General features: G+C 25.9%; 2 protein-coding genes across 2 annotated transcripts in view; one reads left to right on the top strand and one right to left on the bottom strand.

Moving 5' to 3' along the window:
- Positions 1-5,982: 5,982 nt before the first annotated feature.
- LOC100204049 (coiled-coil-helix-coiled-coil-helix domain-containing protein 2) lies at positions 5,983-12,149 on the bottom strand. Its single transcript, XM_065808222.1, has 3 exons — positions 11,807-12,149; positions 9,362-9,599; positions 5,983-6,067 (listed from the first exon to the last, which is right to left on the bottom strand). Exons 1-3 carry the CDS (start codon positions 12,041-12,043, stop codon positions 6,051-6,053), a joined length of 492 nt encoding a protein of 163 aa, XP_065664294.1. The 5' UTR covers positions 12,044-12,149; the 3' UTR covers positions 5,983-6,050.
- A 1,283-nt stretch (positions 12,150-13,432) lies between these two features.
- The window catches only part of LOC136086017 (uncharacterized), a 6,606-nt gene continuing 728 nt past the window's right edge, over positions 13,433-19,310 (top strand). Inside the window, exons 1-11 of the mRNA XM_065808223.1 lie at positions 13,433-13,639; positions 14,393-15,379; positions 15,526-15,815; positions 15,895-16,104; positions 16,590-16,832; positions 17,206-17,282; positions 17,469-17,662; positions 17,774-18,100; positions 18,654-18,809; positions 18,953-19,145; positions 19,240-19,310. The exon at positions 19,240-19,310 is cut by the window's right edge and continues 728 nt beyond it. Of these exons, the coding sequence (XP_065664295.1) occupies positions 14,393-15,379; positions 15,526-15,815; positions 15,895-16,104; positions 16,590-16,832; positions 17,206-17,282; positions 17,469-17,662; positions 17,774-18,100; positions 18,654-18,809; positions 18,953-19,145; positions 19,240-19,310 (2,748 nt within the window). The 5' untranslated portion in view covers positions 13,433-13,639. The remainder of the gene's footprint in view (positions 13,640-14,392; positions 15,380-15,525; positions 15,816-15,894; positions 16,105-16,589; positions 16,833-17,205; positions 17,283-17,468; positions 17,663-17,773; positions 18,101-18,653; positions 18,810-18,952; positions 19,146-19,239) is intronic.

Genomic DNA, 19,310 nt, shown 5'->3' on the forward strand with positions numbered 1-19,310 from the left:
AAAAGCTATCTTACAAACAGAAAACAATATGTAAATAATGTCCAATCTGGAGTATTAAATGTCATATGTGGAGTCCCGCAAGGATTGATTCTTGGTCCACTTCTTTTTCTAATATATATAAATGACTTTTGTAATGCATCTTTAAAAATGAACTCGGTCATGTTTGCAGATGACACAAACTTATTTCTCACCAACAATGATATCAAGAAATTATATGCAGACATGAATATTGAATTGTGTAAAGTAAACAACTGGTTTAAGGCAAACAAACTCTCACTTAACGCTGAGAAAACAAAGTATATACTATTTCACAAAAAAACACAAGAAGAAAATCTTCCTCTCAAGATGCCTAACCTATCTCTAAATGATAAACTAGTAAATAAGCAATCCAATATAAGATTCTTAGGAACCATTGTTGATGAAAAATTATCCTGGCTTCCACATATAATATATATCCAGTCAAAAATCACCAAAATAATAGGTTTGATGTATCGAGTTCGCTCCTACGTCAATAAAAATAGTCTTAAATTAATCTACTTTGGGCTAATTTATAGCCTCATCAGCTATGCAAACATTTCATGGGCAAGTACTCAAGCGGCAAAGATTAAAAAAATTTATAGTCTTCAAAAACATGCCTGCAGAATCATTTACTCAAAAAATAGGCGTGAACACGCTAAGCCCTTAATGAAAGATATGAAAATGATGAATGTGTTTGAAATAAATATCTACCAGCATTTAATTTTCATGTATCGTTATAATCACAATATCTCTCCTATAAGCTTTAATAACAAGTTTAAAATAAATAAAAATGATAGCTATAATCTTAGAGCGAATATGTCCAACACATATAAACTGCCTCGGATAATAAACAAATATTCAGAGTACAGCATTCTATATCGAGGTCCAAAAGTATGGAATACTTTTCAAAAAGGATTCAAAGGTACGGTAAATTCGTTAAGTTCATTCAAGTTTTTAACAAAAAAAGAAATTTTTAAAATATAAGAAACGTTTTTGGTTAATGATACTTTGAATAATTTCTCATAAATCTGTTTTTGTTTTATTTCTACTTTTGTTGGTTGCTTATCAATTTTATTAGCGAATTACGCGTTTTATTACGATATTTTATTGAAATCTTATTACGCATATTGTAACATATTACGATATTTTTTTGAAATCTTGTTATAGGGGCTCTATGAAAAGATTGTGATAACGTACTGTCATCCTCATCTTCTTTGAGCCCCTATCTGTTTTACTTATTTTATTTATTGAAATTTTATATTACGAAGTTGTAAAATCTTATATTATATTAAAACAGAAAAATAAGAAAAAAAAAAAAAAAAAAAATACAACAGTTATTGTAATTTTATTCATTAAAACAATACAATACAATAGTTCTCGAATTTTATTGTATTGTTAGAAAAAAAAACAATACAATACTTATTGTAATTGTTTTTTATCACAACAATACAATACCAAAATAAATTTTTTTATATTGTTTCTGTAACATTACAATACAATATTTTTGTATTGTAATGTGTAATTGTATTTAATTTTTACAATTACAATTACAATAGTCCTAACCCTAATTGCATGTTCAAAAAATGTCGCGCAAAAAATATTTTGCAAAATAAAAAGTGAAGTAAGAAAAAAATTTAAATGTTGTAATAGTCAATTAGGAAACAAACAAAGGTTGGTTAGTAAAAAATTTAAGGAAACAATAAAATGTTTAAATACTTGCAATAATAAGATAGCATCTCCAGGCTTTTAGAAAATTTAAAAATTATATTGTTCCTATTTTAATTCATTATCTGTAATGTTTTGTTACATAAATTAGCTAAAACAGAAAAGTCTGCAAGTTATATAACAATTAAAGATTTTATGGACCTGAAAACTGATTTTTCTTTGAGTTGTTAGACAGAATGGCTAAAAACCAGTTCATCAAACTGGAACTATGCATATATCGCTATATATTATATACTTATTTCCAGATTTTGAAAAAAATTTGTCACTGGTTATTTTGTTCTACATTACAGTGCAGAACGTAATATAGAACAAAATAACCAGTGACAAATTTTGTCACTGGTTATTTTGTTCTACATTACGTTCTTTCAATGAGGTCTTGTCATTGTTCTACAATGACAAGACCTCATTGAAACTTTACGAAACAAAAGTAGACGGAGAAGTAAACTTAATGGTTGTAGCTTATTATTGTTTAAAATTTTAAACAACTGATAAAAAAATGTACAATTACAAAAATGTTTTATATTTTAAATACATGAAAATAATATTAACCCCCCCCCCTCAACCTCTCAAATATACACATGATTGCAAATGGTTAAGATCAACTCTTCCCATCAATTTTACCAAAAAACAAAACATAATCTAAGAGAAGAATAACTCTCATGGTATTTTTGAAATTTTATGACCCTGCCTCTACTATAAATGCAAAAACTTGTGGGGGAGTTTTTTTCGATTTGGAAAAAGTATTATTTTAAGTTAATAAAAGTTAAAGTTCATCTTTGGCCGCTATGCCATTTCCGAAAAAATGAAATGTGCTTTACAGTCATACCCTAAACGCGCACTCAATTGAAGACCCGTTAGCATATTTTGAAACCCTATACGGACTCAGAATAGACAGAAATATGCGCAATCTGATTCGCTGATTTTGAAAGAGAGGCTTTTGCGCGTATGTTTAAATCAAAACAAATGTCAAAAAACGTATTGAATAATAAAAGTGAATTCGAGTAATTTCATAAAAAACCAAATAATAATAGCAAAAAAAATTATGATTTTTCTATCCAATTTTGTGCAATATAGTACAAATACTTATACAAACCCTCACAACTCAAACATCCGTGATTTTCAGAATTTTTTTTTAAATAAAGATTTAAAAAAATTAGTTTGTTTTTATAATTCTAAGATATAAAAAAGACAACCATTATAACAAACTATAAACCAGATGGTGAAACTTGACTATGCTGTGATTCTCATACGATAGATTTTTTAAAACAGTTTTAAAATTTACCTACTAATATCAATAGACTATTATTAACTTGGTATAATTTTTTTTCAAATTAAGTTCCCATTTATCCAATCATTTAGGAAGAAAAGTATTTTGAAAAAATAGCCTAACTTTACACTTATTACTCCCATATATAAATTATATAAAACACTAAAAACGTTTAATAATATTGCTTATTGGTTGTTATAGCTAGCCCAGATGATTTTCAACACTCTTAAATTAAAAGCAATTGTAAGCAAGAGCAAATTTAGATATCCTTTGGTAATGTATTGTAATAAAAGATCACAAAGCATTGTAGCATAATAAGCAATTAGAAAAAATCTATAACCTGATGCCCACAAGTGTGTTTTGATATAGTAAACTGATTACCAAAAGCAATAAATATCAACTTAACACACCTTTATGAAAAACTGAGTGCAAAAAAGTAGAAACAAGAAAGATTGCAAACACGCAAGTTCATGTTGTTTTTTATTTCAATTTCAAAACTCAATACATGTTTGTTGATATATAGCTTTTAACCTGAACAAAATACTCGCTATTGTATTCTATAATTAATATAAAATGTGTATCCTTTAATAGCAACTGATGGTAAATAATATTAAATAAAGCAGCAAACTTTGATAAATTTTATATATTTATATGCTAATAATTTATTTTACATTATATACTCCAGAAGAAAAAGAAAATATGTCTGCTCTAAAAAAATTAGAAAAAAAAATCTTATATAAAATGTACTTATTTACAAATTTTATTCATAGTTTTATTATGTAATTTTTAATATAACCAATAAAAACAAGTGTTCCTTTTTTTAAATTTCTGTGAATATCTCTTGTTTATTAATATAAAAACAGAGATGCGTTATGTTTTATTTTGATGTAATATTAATAATTTTTTTTTTGAAAACTTGCTTCTTCAAATGTAAAAGCTAATTTTGATGAAGTTATTATTATTACAAAATTGCCATAATTCACCTTTATTTGGTTAAATTTTTTGACTTTAATACTCAGTAAAGTTTTAATGTTCAGTGAAAAAACAAATATCATTTTTTTGTTAAATTTTCCAATAGATTATTATCCAATTTATCATTCAAATTATTTCCATTAGATTAATATCCTATCTTCATCCTATATAATATATATAAAGAAAAACATTGTTGTACGCCTTATCAGCCTTCTCAAAATTTAGGTTGAACAGTAACTTCTTCAGGGTTCGTAGATTTATTTGGAACATGCAAGCTAGTTTGGCAAAACATCTGTAAAAAATTTCTTTTTCCAAAATTTTAAACGTTAAACTGTTTATAATTAACAAGTTGGTATAAAGATGCAGCTTAGTACAACCTCTACCTCAGCTTAGAATTTATACTTTTCATATTTTAAGTACTTTACCAGTAGTCTGGTGCAATTGCATATAAACTTTGTATCGAGCATGCTTTATAGAACACGGGCATTATATTTCATGAGAAACACATTTAGAAATCTAGCAAAATTGCACACATGCAAATTCAAGTGAAATATTTCAAGAGTTTATACATACAAAACACATTTTATAATAGCAAAAATATTTATAGCATGACAACTTATTTTGTTCATTTTTTTTGATAATTTTCTTTTCTTTTTTTTTTACTCTTTTTTCATTAAAACGATTGATTTTAACCACTAAGTTTAGTTTTTTAAATCTTTTTTTTTTTTCAATAACTGCAATACAAAAAATGCCACAACCAATAGCCATAATCCACTTTTTTTTATGCCATAGTCCACATTTATTTGGTTAACTTATTTGACTGTTTATATGAAACCGTACAAAAATTACTGTTCTGTAGACAAACATAAATATCACTTCTTTTGTTAAATTTTCAAATATTTTATAACTTAATGCAGCCTGCCAAAATTTTTATAAATTTTATAAAAGTTTTTAATGGTTTAACACGATGTTTTATTAAAGCTACGTAATAAAAAAATATATCAGCCTCCTCCAAACTATGGTTGAAACAAAGCATGAAAACAAAATCTCCTCAGAGCTCATATATTGACATGGAACATTTAAGCTAGTTTTGCAATTAGTACAAATTTTCTTTTTTAAAAAACTCTAATTTTCAACTCTTTATAATAAACATGTAAATCAGTTTATAAATAAAGTTCTTCACCAGTAGTCACGTAAAACTGCATAAAAACTTTGTATGCTAAAGTGCTTCACTATTAGTCTCGTACAACATACTTATATAAACTATGTATTTGAGAATGCTTAAAGGCCAAGGGCATATTTAAAGAGAAACACATTTGTAGATCTTTTCAAATTTACTTTAACACATTTTTTTTTTTCGTTTCTTAAAATTAACAATAGATAAAATCTTCATCACCAAGATAAACTTTATTGAAATTTTTACGAGTAAAAATTCTCTTGTACAAATAGATTTTGACACATTTTAAATACTCTGAAGAGTACTAAAATAAAATGAATTTCCTGTGTTAAATAGTAACACATGACTTGTATTGAAACTTAGTATATCATTACTTTAAAATTTATTTCAAAAATCTGTTTGTTTTGATTTTAATTATATTTTTCAACGAAATCGCACTTACCTCTCTTTCAAAATCAGCGAATCAGATTGCTCATTTATCTGCCTATTCTGAGCCTGTATAGGGTTTCAAAATATGCGACCCGTTACTCACTTTAAATATTTATGAAGCTTTTTGGCTTAAGTTATGATTTTTTTTATAAACTACCGAAAAGAGCGATTAAAAAAAGTTGAACCAAATCCAACTCTATCCAAATCTTAAAGGTTTTTTTACGATATTAATAAAATTTCATAGATATGTTTAATAAATGAAATTATAAATGTAAAATAAAAAAACTTTATAGACTGCATAATTAATAAAGAGACGAATTTATAAATATAAAATAATTCTTGAACCACAGCTTTTACTCATTTACACTATTTAATGTTTTAAATAACAACAGTATTTTTAACTTGTAATTTAATTTCAAAAATTTACAAATAAAAAACCAACAAACAACAATCGAAGTATTACTAATGCATCATTGAACCTAAAAAAAAAGAATAAAGAATAAAACGATTATACAGATCAAATTAAAAAAGTGATAAACTAAAAAACACGTCTTATTATGTAAATAAAAATGTCTTTAAGATGCGCAGAAGAAGAAAAAGAAGAATAAGAAGAAGAAGAAGAAAGACTATCTTAAATTATTTTTCTTTTGAATAATCTTGATTAATTTGAAATGGAATTACTAACAGAAAAAATAAATTAAGTTTTAGCAAATAAAAAAAATAAAGCCATTCAAACTAGATGAAGCAAAAATGTTGAACATTAAAAGACAAAAAAAAAGAACATATGATTACTTCAACTGAAGTTTATAATGAGCTTTGCAAAAATAGAAACCAATATTCTCCGATAGCTCAACATTTTGACTGATTAAACTGTTTTAATCACTCAAAATGTCGCTGATGTTGATGTTGTGAATGGTCAAGTGATGTTGAGCGTGACCTATCTGCGTTTAAACTTATTCACATAAAGCAAAGATTTTATTTTTCTGAATAAATAAACTTAAATGATTTCCCTCTTTTAACTAGATTTTAACAGCTTATTATTTTGGAAACAATTTTTATTTGTTGAGACCATTTTATAACAAATAAGAATAAACACATACAGTGATGGAAATAAAAAATGTACAATATTTAATGTTACAATATTGCCGTTGGGTTGGATTATTTAGCTGGATAACAATCTAAAAAACAATGAACTTCATTGCAAAGAGATTTCCAGGTTTAAATTCAAAAGAAAATTTATGATATTAAAAAAGATGAAGTTGAAAAGATGAGAAAATTACAAAAGATGAGCAAAACTAAAGTCTCAGAGCAAAAAGGAACTGTTGGAGGTTATAATAAATCCTAATGAATTATTTCATTATTGAAATACCATTATTAGGAATAAAGCTAAAAAAACAACAACATTAACAACAGAGAAAAAACATGGTTTATGCAAAATAACAAGAATATGGGTTATGCAGAATATGAAATTAAAATGAAATAAGGAAAAGTTAAAAAAATTTCTAATCAAATAGAATTTTTTCTTTTGATTTTAATGTGCTTTCTTGTTGAAATTTCTTAGTGACCATAGTTTCATTCGAAATTTAGAAACTAACATTAAAAATAATAACAAATAAATAATAAGTACACAAAAATAATATTTTATGCATTTGACATGTTATTAAATTTTTATATATTTTTAGTCAAATGAAAACTAGTTAATTTTTTTTAACTATGCTGCCATATTTTTCCTTCGCACAATCTAAAGTCTAAGTCTAAAAATATTTATTTATACTTAGTTTTAGATTTTTTCCCCATACTTACATATGATTAATGATTAGGAAATTTGTCAATAAAATATTCTTTATAAGCGAAGCTGTAAGGATAAACTAAGGAAATAAATAATTGTTACATATTGTTCAAGATAAAGCTAAGATAAGTAAATACTTAAACAAAATGTAATTTTATAATAAATATGTAGATGATGAGAGGACATTATTAGAGTTAGTTACAAATTATATTATTATTCTTAACTTATGGAATTTAAAATTTTAGAACTTACTTATTAATAATTGTTCTACTAATGTGTATATATATATATATATATATATATATATATATATATATATATATATATATATATATATATATATATATATATATTAGTAGAACAATTATTAATAATTATATATATATATTTATTATTAATAATTATATATATATATTTATTATTAATAATTATATATATATATATTTATTATTAATAATTATATATATATATTTATTATTAATAATTATATATATATATTTATTATTAATAATTATATATATATATTTATTATTAATTATATATATATATATATATATATTATATATATATATATATATATATATATATATATATATATATATATATATAATTCCTAAGAATTAATTTTAATACCTCTGGTAGATGCTGTAGAGTTGTAGTATATTTTATCAAAAAATTGCAAAAATATGCATCAAAGGACTAGACCAAGCTGTCAAGCCCAAGTGAAATAAGGAAAAAATAAGGAATAGAGAATGGATAAAAAAATTAAACATATTGAACATATGGTCAGAACAAAAGAAAGACACTAGAGTAAAAAATAATAATGATAATTTAGACACTGTGTATGTAATAGAAATGATAAACTCAGACTTCTAATGAAAAATCATGAACAATGTGCAAGGTATGTGACATGCTCAATTTATTTTGATATATTTGATGTGTATGTAATCTGCGGTGCTTGAACCAGACTGAGCAATGAAAGGCCAAAGAGAAATATGAAGCATTTCTATTGAAATTTTTTTTTTATAAAAGAGGATTAGTTATTCTTAACTTATAAAATTTGAAAGTTTAGAGTTATTTATCATATTATTTAATAATTGTTTTACTGGAAATGTTTTCTACAAAATAGAGTGATTAATGTTCTTAAAAGAACAGAGCAATTATAAATTAGTAGAAAATCACTTAACAAAATTTTTTCTCATTTAACACTGTGTTTCATCAATAAAGACTTATCAGAAATGAATGATCAAATTAATAAAACTTCAATTTATACCAAAAATTAAATTAAAGGAAGTTGCAAATGCCTTAACTACTGTAAATTTTCACACATTTGTGGAATTTGCTGACACTATTATAAAAAAAACCGTGCCTACATTTAGAAATTAATTTGGATTATTTGTTTGATTTCTGATGAGTATTTATTAATGAAACAGTGTTGAATGAGAAAAAATTTTATTAAGTGATTTTCTACTAATTTATTTATATATATATATATATATATATATATATATATATATATATATATATATATATATATATATGTATATATATATATATATATGTATATATATAAGTGCGGTAGTGGTGTAGTGGTAAGAGCGCTCGCTTAGTAAGCGAGAGGTTCGGAGTTCGACTCCCACCACGTCCCTGGAAGTACCGCGCTCAACTTAGTTTCTCCGCGCAGCGGCCTTGCTCGGCAAGGTTCGTGTTTCGGAGTTAAAGAGTTGAGAGAGGGTTGCACCACGAATAACGACTTAAAAAAAAAAAAAAAAAAAGAGTATCCTCCTCGACTGTAGTGGCCCCCCTCGGGCCTTGGGGAGGTGAATAATCTAAAAATATATATATATATATATATATATATATATATATATATATATATATATATATATATATATATATATATGTGTATATATATATGTGTGTGTATATATATATATAAATATATATATATATATATATATATATATATATTTATTTTTAATACCTCCAGTAGATGCTGTAGAGTTGTAGTATAATTTACATTGCTTTAAAGCTTCATTGAACCCATGACAGAGAGACACATCAGTTTGATTTTGTGCACATTCCAAAAACTGTTTCATTTCATATTCACAAGGATTTTGAGGATTACGCTCTTGTGATACTTGCTGCTGACTTTCTGATTTATCATTTGATTTATTACCACCTGAGAATGATCCTGTTAGTGCATGTCCTAATGTATGACCCTGAAAATAACCAAAATGCAACCATAAAAATTATAAATCTGATAAATAATTGATAAAAAGTAAACAATAAAAATCAAGAGCGACTTAGGTTAACCTTAATTAAACAATGTAACATACATAAACTTTTTTATTTAAGTAGCAATATTTTATAGCTCCCTAGAGTTATACAAAAGTTTTAGAATATGATAAAATTTTATCGAAAACCCTTTTTAACATTTTAATAATTTTGCTTTAGTGTGTTATACTGTTGCAAATTTTTATTGTATTTTAATAATTTCATTTTACTGTATATACTGTTGAAAAGCGGTTTGAATTTAGCAAACTATCTTGAATCATTAAGTAGATTAAAAATCACAATTTAAACCATTTGAATTTAGGCATTAATCTATTATCCTATGCATGTACAATACTAACACATACAAATTAATAGATTACACTACCATTTTCTAACAAGTATACAAGCATCATTCTTGACAAAGTGCACTAGTTTTTGGAAGAAGAATATTTGCTGCAACAGTTTTTCAAATATAATTTTTTGGTCCAGAGTAGGTGAGTAAAAGAATATAAACCTTTTTGGTGGCTTTTGGTATTAATGGGAGAAAAGTTAGGATTTTTAGGTTACTACGCATTAAAACACTAACTTATGAGTTAATAATGAATTATAGGTGGATCAAGGTAAATTCATACATCAACTGTGTGTTGTGTGAGTGTGTTAAGTGTGTGTTAAGTGTGTGAGTGATGTTAAGTGGATTAAGTTAAGTCACAGATCAACTGGAGTCAAGTTATTTTATTAATTAGTAAATATAACAAACTTGCTATTTTTTTTGAAATAAATTTAATATACAAGGATTACTTCCAAGTTTTCTTTGTTTGACAAATGCTTTAGAGGCAGATGCAGTGTGCACTTTTTTTTTGTTTTATAAACAAGTAAGACAAAATTAATTTTATAAACAAGTAAGACAAAATTATGATACAAATATGTAAACAGCAAATATAGAGATCTACTTAACAAATTTAAAATTTTATACAAACCAGAAAGAAATCTCAGTATTGATAAACATCTTGTTCTAAGGGTTGTTTACATTTTATTAAAATTAAAAAAACTGCAATAAGATTAATTTCTCAGGGTATTTTTAAACAGCTAAAACGTTTTTTGTAGAGTACACATGGCAAAAAAACATATTTTCTTGATGACATCATTAAATTGGAACATTAATTTAATGGTTTTATTTTTTAAAGATGAATAAAATATTTATTCTCGATTAAATTATATATTATCTAACGCTGAAAGTATTATAGAGGAAAACTGCTGAAAATTATGCATTTTTGCAAAACTTGCCCGTCAAATATTGATGGCTGTTTTGAAATTTTTACATTTCATGCCTTATTATCTTTAACTTTTTTTGTTGTACGATTTATTTTATTAGTAAGAATATTTATACTTTTATTCCAAAAACTACTAAATTTTTTGGTCTATAATTGTAAAAACGACTAGACTTTTTTTTCCTCCCTAACTTAATGATTCATTTTAAATGTAAAAAACATTGGCATATTTAGATTACCTTGTTTTGACTTTACCATCAAATTTCCTTTTATTTTAAAGTCTGATTTTATGTTCCTTAATCAGGATAAAGTTTTAAAGATTATATATTATATATCCTCTTTATGAATTTTATATTTTTATGAATTTTATATGAATTTTATTATGAATTTTATTATGATTTTTTATTTATTATGATATTTATTATTATTTATTATGATTTTTATTATGAATTTTTATATGAATTTTATTATGAATTTTATATTTTATGAATTTTATATGATAATTGTATGTATAATATAGAATTAAAACAAATGGGCAATATAAAAATGGCAAATTAAAATACAGAAGCTACAAAGATTTTTGCTTCAAGGACTAGCTTGAAATTTTTTTGAAAAAAATACACTTTAATACATATATTTGATATTCCTTGTTTAAAAAATATTAAAATTTAAAATCAGATTAAAACACTCAGAACAATTTATTAAACACAGTTCCTAATATGTATAAGATTTTTTTACATGATGTCATTAAAAAAGGGAGTAAAGTTGTGTTAACTTCTAGCTTCAAGCGTTATTAACCCTTGCCTAATGAGTTAAAATTTTAAACATTCATTTTAAAAGCTTAATTAGACCGCATATAAACTAGTTTAAATTTATTTACGTACCACAGTTGAACCAACAGCAACACCAGCAGCAGTAGTAGCCATTTGAGCAAACAAACCTGGTTGTTTGGGAGCGGGTGAAGAAAGCGCACTCGCAGGTTGTTGAGCAGGCAGGTTTTGAGGTGGTGGAGCAGCTCTAGTAGGAGGTGGAGCACTTCTTGAGGGAGGTGAAGCTGAACGACTAGAAGGGCTTGAAAACGAAGACCTTCCTCCCCCACTTGATCTAGATCCTCTTGGCATTTTTGATAGAAAAAAAATCACACTATTTTATCAAACCGTCTTTAGATCCTTCTTACGAATATATGGAAAAACTTGCAAAAATGGCAGCCTAAATTACATCACTCTGCTGACATCAGCAAAATTTTTCATATAGCCGATATCAGCATTTATTAAATAATCAAAAAGTCTGGAATTTTCTAACCCTTTAATAATGCACGATTAGCCACCACATGATCGCCGGCAGGCAAGGACAAGGGGGGGGGGGCAGTTGCCCCTTTACCTCCCTGGAAAAGCAAAATAACAAATTTTATTATTCACAAAATTTCTTTTAACTGTTAATAGATTTTATTTCGATATCTCATCAATTTAACTCATTTATAGGTTATTCACCGTAATGTAAATGACTACAATTTAAATGAAATATCACTATCAAATGCAATGACTTCTACGACGGCGGAAACTTCTTTACAAAGGCATATTTTATATTTAAAAAAAAGATGTTTGAATGAAAGTTTAAAAAAAAAAAAATTGAAATAGGTCATAGAAAAATAAAAAAGAAATAAATAGAAAAAAACATTAGATATAAAGGAGAAGTAGGGGAAAGGCGCCTATGATAGCTTACTTAACTTTGAAGCTTCATTAATCAGTATCCTGAAGACCAATAATAAAAGTTTTGATATGGATACATTCCTTGTTACATCTAGAACAATAATTACCCTGGATGTTTTCATCAATTTTATTTTTTTTATAAGTTATTCTTATTGTAAAAAAAAGCACAAGTATGCCATCAAAGACAACCACTGCTCCTATGATGGCATAGGGGAGGATGGGGCTAGTTAGGATCGAGGATAACTTAATGATTTCATTTAACCTTAAAGTCTTCCCTCAGAAAAGCCAGAAATTACTCGAAACCATCCTAATTTACCATTTCATGCTACACACCAGCATTGTAAAATTTTGCACATGCGCATAGGATATATTACGTTTTACGCATTTTTTGGACCAAAAAAAAAATTTTGGACAATCGCTTTCTTTTAACTTTACTTAAAAATAAGTTTTTCTTATAAAAAAAAAAGGTTTTCCCAACTCGTCAATATTTCAACACCCCCAACTCGTCAGTATGCCATCATGGGTAAAAGTCATCATTTTCATTAAAACAAGCTGTGTCTGCTTTGTTCGAAAGATAAAATTAAAGTAACTATTCCATTAAATGCAAAAAACTTGAATATAAAATGCATGAAAATTTCATTTCTGCACAGTTAATAGTAAAATCACAATCTTAAATATATGAAGGAAATAAAACTACAACAGCACATCCCAAAATCGATTTTTGTTGATTATACACGGTCATTCAAACTTTACTAAAAAGCGCCAAGTTATTATACGCAAGCGCGTTGGCATAAAGCAAGTTGAATAATTTTCAAAATGGCTGTGGACCTTCGAAACCGAATTAACTTTTCTTAGCAACTAATTTATTTGCATAAATTGTTTTTGTTTCTTTGTTGTAATACAATTTTTGGGAAAAATACTTATAGTAGTACCGTTTTTTATATAGAATCAACGAAAATTGATATGCATATGTATAATTTTACGATTAAAACTAAGTTACTTTTATAGGTATCATACTGTTGTTTGTTTATACATTTTAAATTGATATTTTTCAAAATTTGAGCGTTAAAATTAGACAGAAATTTTGTAAGAAGTTTTATGAATTTTTTATCTTTTTGATGCTTTTTATTCATCTCAGGTTACAATTTTTGTTGTTGTTGAAAATTAACATTTTCACAGGTCAACAATAAGAAGTTTTACAAAAAGTTATGATCTTTTGAGTTATTATTAGTTTGTAATAAATTAAAATTTTTACCTGTGATATAATTTTTTTTCTTTATTGAGCTAATATATTTTATTTAAATTTTATTTTTTGATTAGCATTCTAATATTTTTGTATTTAAGACCCACCTTATAGTCAGTAAAAATGAGTTTAATAAGTACATTAAATACACGTCTACTGACTTCTTTTATACAAGAAGTCAGTAGATATGTATTTAATGTACCCTGTTAAATTGTATATAAAAAAAATACCCTCTCCAAAATCTTATTCTTAGACAGTCATGGTTAGGGTTAAGAATAGTGCTTTGGCTTGCATATAACTCATTTTTTACTGACTATAAAGGGGGTCTTAAATACAATTTTTTTACATATACAATAAATTTATTGTATGCACTTATAACTTTGTTATAGTCAATTATTTTTTACTTAATTTTACAATTTTAAATTTTGATTTAATTCATGTATTGAATTCTAATTAGTATTTTGATATTATTTTAATACTGTGTTGAAATATTTTATTTATAAATTTACTTATTTTAGATGGATTTGCATATCAAGAATTTAAATCTCCTTTGCAGAGTTTGTGGTTGTTTTGTTTTTAAAAAAAAATACCTTATTGGAGCCATCCAAAAAAGTAAAATTGAAAATATTTTTCACATCAAACTAATAGATGTGGAAGGGGTTCACCCTTTAAACATTTGTCACAAATGCTACTTAACAATTAACATTGTAATCAAAAGAAAGTCATCAACCACTCTGCTTTTGTGTACACAATGGACACATCATTGTGATGACTGTTATACTTGTCATCAGGTAAAAAAACTGAGTCAAGGTCTCAATGCTTCAAAATCTCAAATAAGAGATAAAACAAAGTTTATTGGCCATCCTAGAATAGGTGAAAGAGTTTGGACTTTTTCGATGTTTAGCATTTTAAAAGAAAATATTTTCACAATACACAATATAGAAATAGATAGTAGTGATTTGAAAAATGAATTCAATCCTTATTTGCAACTATGCATATGCAATTTGTGTGGTAAAATACCAAAGCAACCGGTGTCTTTAAAAAAATGTGAACACTTGTTTTGTTTTTTCTGTATAGTTGAAAATGTTAAAATAAAGTACATTAATGAATCTTTATGCCCACAATGTGATACATCTGTGTTGCCTGAAGACTTCGTGACCAGCAATAAAACAAATTCACTTATACAAATGTTGACTGTTCAATGTATTATATGTAAAACAAAATTCAATGTTGTAAAAGAATACGATGTGTATTTACATCATAAGCTCGCCTGCAATAAAAAATCTTTAACACAACCTGTCTCAATATTGTTGTCATCACCATTATCTTCATCAAGTTTGTCACGATCATCGTATACTTTTAACAATAGCATTTCAGAGATTTTTAATCTAACAGCTAGTAGTCATATCCCAAGAATAGTTGAAGATGCTACACTCCACATTCTTAAGCAAAAGATGAAACAAAGTGGTGGGAAATCAATTTCATTTAAAAGTGGAGGACCTAGAGTAAAATTTTTGATTTTAAAATTGATTTTTTTAAATAGTAAATTAAATATTTCATAATTGTTAAATAGTAAATTAAATAATTAATAATATTTAATAAAATATTTAATATTTAATAAATATTTTTCATAGATTTTTTTTTTTTTTAGCCGGTTTTGTTTTCATCTATTCCAAAGGCATATGTCACAAGCAATGAGGCATCAAATGCAACTGTACGAGAAAGAAATGCTATTGTCAAAAGAAATATAGAAGTTGTGTCTGGTCCATCTAATGACGCAGTTTGTAGCCAGTCCTCAAAGCTTCTGATTTCACTTCCATCAGAAACAAAAGAAAAAATATTGGCTAATTCTAATATTAAAGTCACAATTAGTGCAACTAAGATGGTAGCTATGAAAGCAGATCTCTGCATACCTTGGGAAAAGCTTAAAAATATATCTAGGTTCTTAATTTTTGCATGTTTTTAAGTTAGTTAAAAATGTTATTTATTTTTATAGAATATTGTGAATAATTTTTTACAGATGGCTGAAGAGTTTTGATATACAAACAGCATCACATGCTTCACAACGAATAGTTAGTGAAAAACTGTCTGGGTGTGACTTTATTGTAGAAAATGCCCCGTTTACATTTGAAAAGGAAATTAAAGGAACCTTTGAAATTAAAGATGCATCTTACGGTTATATTGAAAATTTGCAAACACATATTTTCAAACATCTTGATCAATTAGAAAGGTGATTTGGATTGAAATAATGATTTAAAAAAATAATTTCATGTTTTTAACATGCAGCAACTGCCAGTTGGTCTCTAAACCAGCTGTCATCAACAATTGTTGATATATCAGATCTATAATTCAGTTGTAGTGTGTTTTATCTGATACAAATTGATTGTGTTCAATAAAGTATTGAATAAATCTCAATTTTTTTTTTTTAATTATTTTTTATGAACTGAAAATAATTTTTGATCAAATATAAATAATAATATTAAAATTATTTTTAATCAAATACAAATAGAAGTACGACAATATAGCATATTAACACTAATACATATTTGACCCCCAACATAATGATAAGTTAATGCAAAATGTGATGTAAAATACGTGAGGGTTTTGTATTAAGGTTGTTAAAATGTGTATATTCATCATCACTAGCCAATTTTTGTTAATATTAATGTATTATATATTGTTAATATATATATATTTTTTATAACTTTTCTATAGTTGTAAAAGTCTTCATTATCACGAGTTTTTCCCTGAGAAAGAGATACAGATTAAAATAGGAGGAGATTATGGCGGAGGAAGTTTTAAAATGACTTACCAAGTAGCAAATACCATAAACCCAAACAGCAAAGATAACACTATTGTTTTTAGTATTTTTGAGGCAAAGGATTATCAAATCAATATTAAAGTTGCCATTTCAAGATTTGAAAAAGAAATAGAAGATCTACAAAAAATGAAGTATAAGTAAGTTTTCTTAAAATGCGATTTGCGATAAAGTATGATAAAATCTTTTTTTTTTCCCTTTGTTTTGCATCACCTTCATAACTAGGTATCTTTTGGGCTATGTTTAGTAAAACTAGTGAAGGCATTTTTACAAAGCAACTCAGAGATTTAAAAAAAAAGACTTTAACAAGCTGATTATCTTTATTTACACCTTTTTTTTTAGATCTTTATTTATTTTGTTGATTATTTTTATTTAGATTATCTTTATAAGGTGAATAGTAGTTAAAATATATTGATAATGTTTATATTGTTCATTTGATAATCTTTATACACTTCTATAGAGTATAGATTTATTACAATCATTTGCGAATAACATGTTTAGTTTTATTTATAGGGATAGAAATATTAGAGTATTCATTTTTGGTGATTATAAGTTTCTTTGTGCACTTTATGGTATTTCAGGAGCTTCAGGTATTTTTATTTAAAAATTTTAATTAATAGGTTTTTCTTTATCAGGAAAATCAGAGAGATAACTGAATCACAAAACCAATTATTAATAATCTTACCTAAAAATTCAAAATGATGGCCCTGTTTAATAATATAAAATAATGTAATTTAATTTTTACTTATCAATATATTGTTTATTTTATTCTTGAGGGAGGCATTGTTGTCTTTTCTGTTATGCGACAGCAAACGATATGAAATGTATTGACCCTGAGATGAAATATCGCACATTGGAAGATTTATGTTTAGATCATAAAAGGTTTATGAAAAATGGAGGACTAAAGAGTATTGCAAAAAATTTCAATAATGTGATAAGCGAACCAATTTTAAAAATACCACTAGACCAAGTGATTTTTGATTATTTTTTTTACTTTGACAGTGAAAAATCACTATGAGCATGATATTCAAAAATAATATCAAAGTACTATACTTTATATAAATTATTTTTAATTTTTTAGGTGTCTTTACCTAGTCTACACATGGCTCTTGGTATTTATTTAAATTTTTTTAACATGTTTGAAAAAGAAGTTCATCAATTGGACATAATGATGGCTGCTGAACCTCTAAAAAGCAGCATAAAATGCTCAGAAGAGTATGACGTTTTTATAAATAAACAAAAGCAGTTGTGGAATCTTCAAATAGACATTCTTAATATTGATGATCAAATTCAAGTGGTTAATGATGTCATTTTATTAGCTGCAGTTAGCAATTCAGATGATGTAGACGATGTTCAATCTCTTTACTTAAAAGAAATTGACTTACTTAACAATGAAAAAGAAAAAAAGGTAATTTTTGGATTGAGAGTTTATTAGGTATAATTTCTTAATAGTGAAGTTTGTATTCTTAAAACTGTACATTTTTCAAAATAAGAAACCATATATTATAAATTTCACTTGTTAAATTTTAACAGAAGTTATATCCAATGGATAAAATAAAAACATTCAGTGTAATCAGGGCTTTAAAAGTCGTAAAATTCAAATTCTCATGCCCAATTTTATTAGGCACTCAAGTAAGTTCAAACTTGAAATGCTAATGTTAGCTATGGGAATACTTAGTTTGCTGTTATATGTGAACCTCAATTGTTAATAACAGTGACGTGGTGAGGGGAGCAAAAGTGGCTTTAGCCCCAGACGTAAGGGGTTTTGAGCGATCACAAAAAATAAGCAGCAAAAAATATATTTTAATTTAAAAAGGTATAATTTCTATAAAAAATTTTAAAAAACCTTTTAGTCATTTTTAACCCATGCGCTAAAACCTTCGCATCATTTTTAACAATGCGCTAAAACCTAAAGTCATTCTATTTTTGATATGCATAGTGTTTTACGAGTTTCTTTTTAGACAAATCTATGTAATACTCTTGAAGAATATTTTTTAAAAAAGGGTCAGGGACCTTGCACACAAATGATCGAGGCAATATTACAGCAGCTTAATGTTCAACGTCAAGCATATCATGGAAAAAGTTTTATTGGAAATCATGTGCATAAAATGTTAAAAGTAATATGTTACTTTTTAAGTTTTTGTTACTTTTTAACTTTTATTTAATAAATTTTATTATAAACAGGGTAAAACTTTGTATTAACTATAATTTTTTGTTAATAATAAATAAGTATTAACTATTAAAATATATTTCTATTTAGAAACCTTCAATACTTCGGTTATGCAACTCTATTCCTAAGTTTGTTTATGACAATGGGTATTTAGGGACAAAAATACATACAAAGTCAATTGAAGTTAGCAAACAATACAAGCAGCTCTTTGATAAATTTGCTCAATGTTATTACATATTTTCATCCAAAAATACTATTTCAGCAGAAAAATTAAGTATTTTAAGTAAGTTTTATTATTTTTATAATGTAAAATATGCTTTAGTGCTATTCCTGATTTTTTTTATAACTTATATTACATTAATATTTAAATTGTTCAGAAAAGAAGATAAACGAATTAATGCAATTTTATCGGGAAACTTGGCCCGAGGCCTCAGTTTCGCCAAAGTTG

Source organism: Hydra vulgaris, chromosome 10 (assembly GCF_038396675.1).
Source record: "Hydra vulgaris chromosome 10, alternate assembly HydraT2T_AEP".
Lineage (NCBI taxonomy): Eukaryota > Metazoa > Cnidaria > Hydrozoa > Anthoathecata > Hydridae > Hydra > Hydra vulgaris.

What these genes read in the sequence shown, in the direction of transcription:
- LOC100204049 (XM_065808222.1), bottom strand. Translation starts at nt 12,043, where the DNA reads ATGCCAAGAGGATCTAGATCAAGTGGGGGAGGAAGGTCTTCGTTTTCA. An exon ending in TTGCTGTTGGTTCAACTGTG is followed by an intron (nt 9,600 to 11,806) that starts GTACGTAAATAA and finishes GGTTATTTTCAG; the next exon opens with GGTCATACATTAGGACATGC.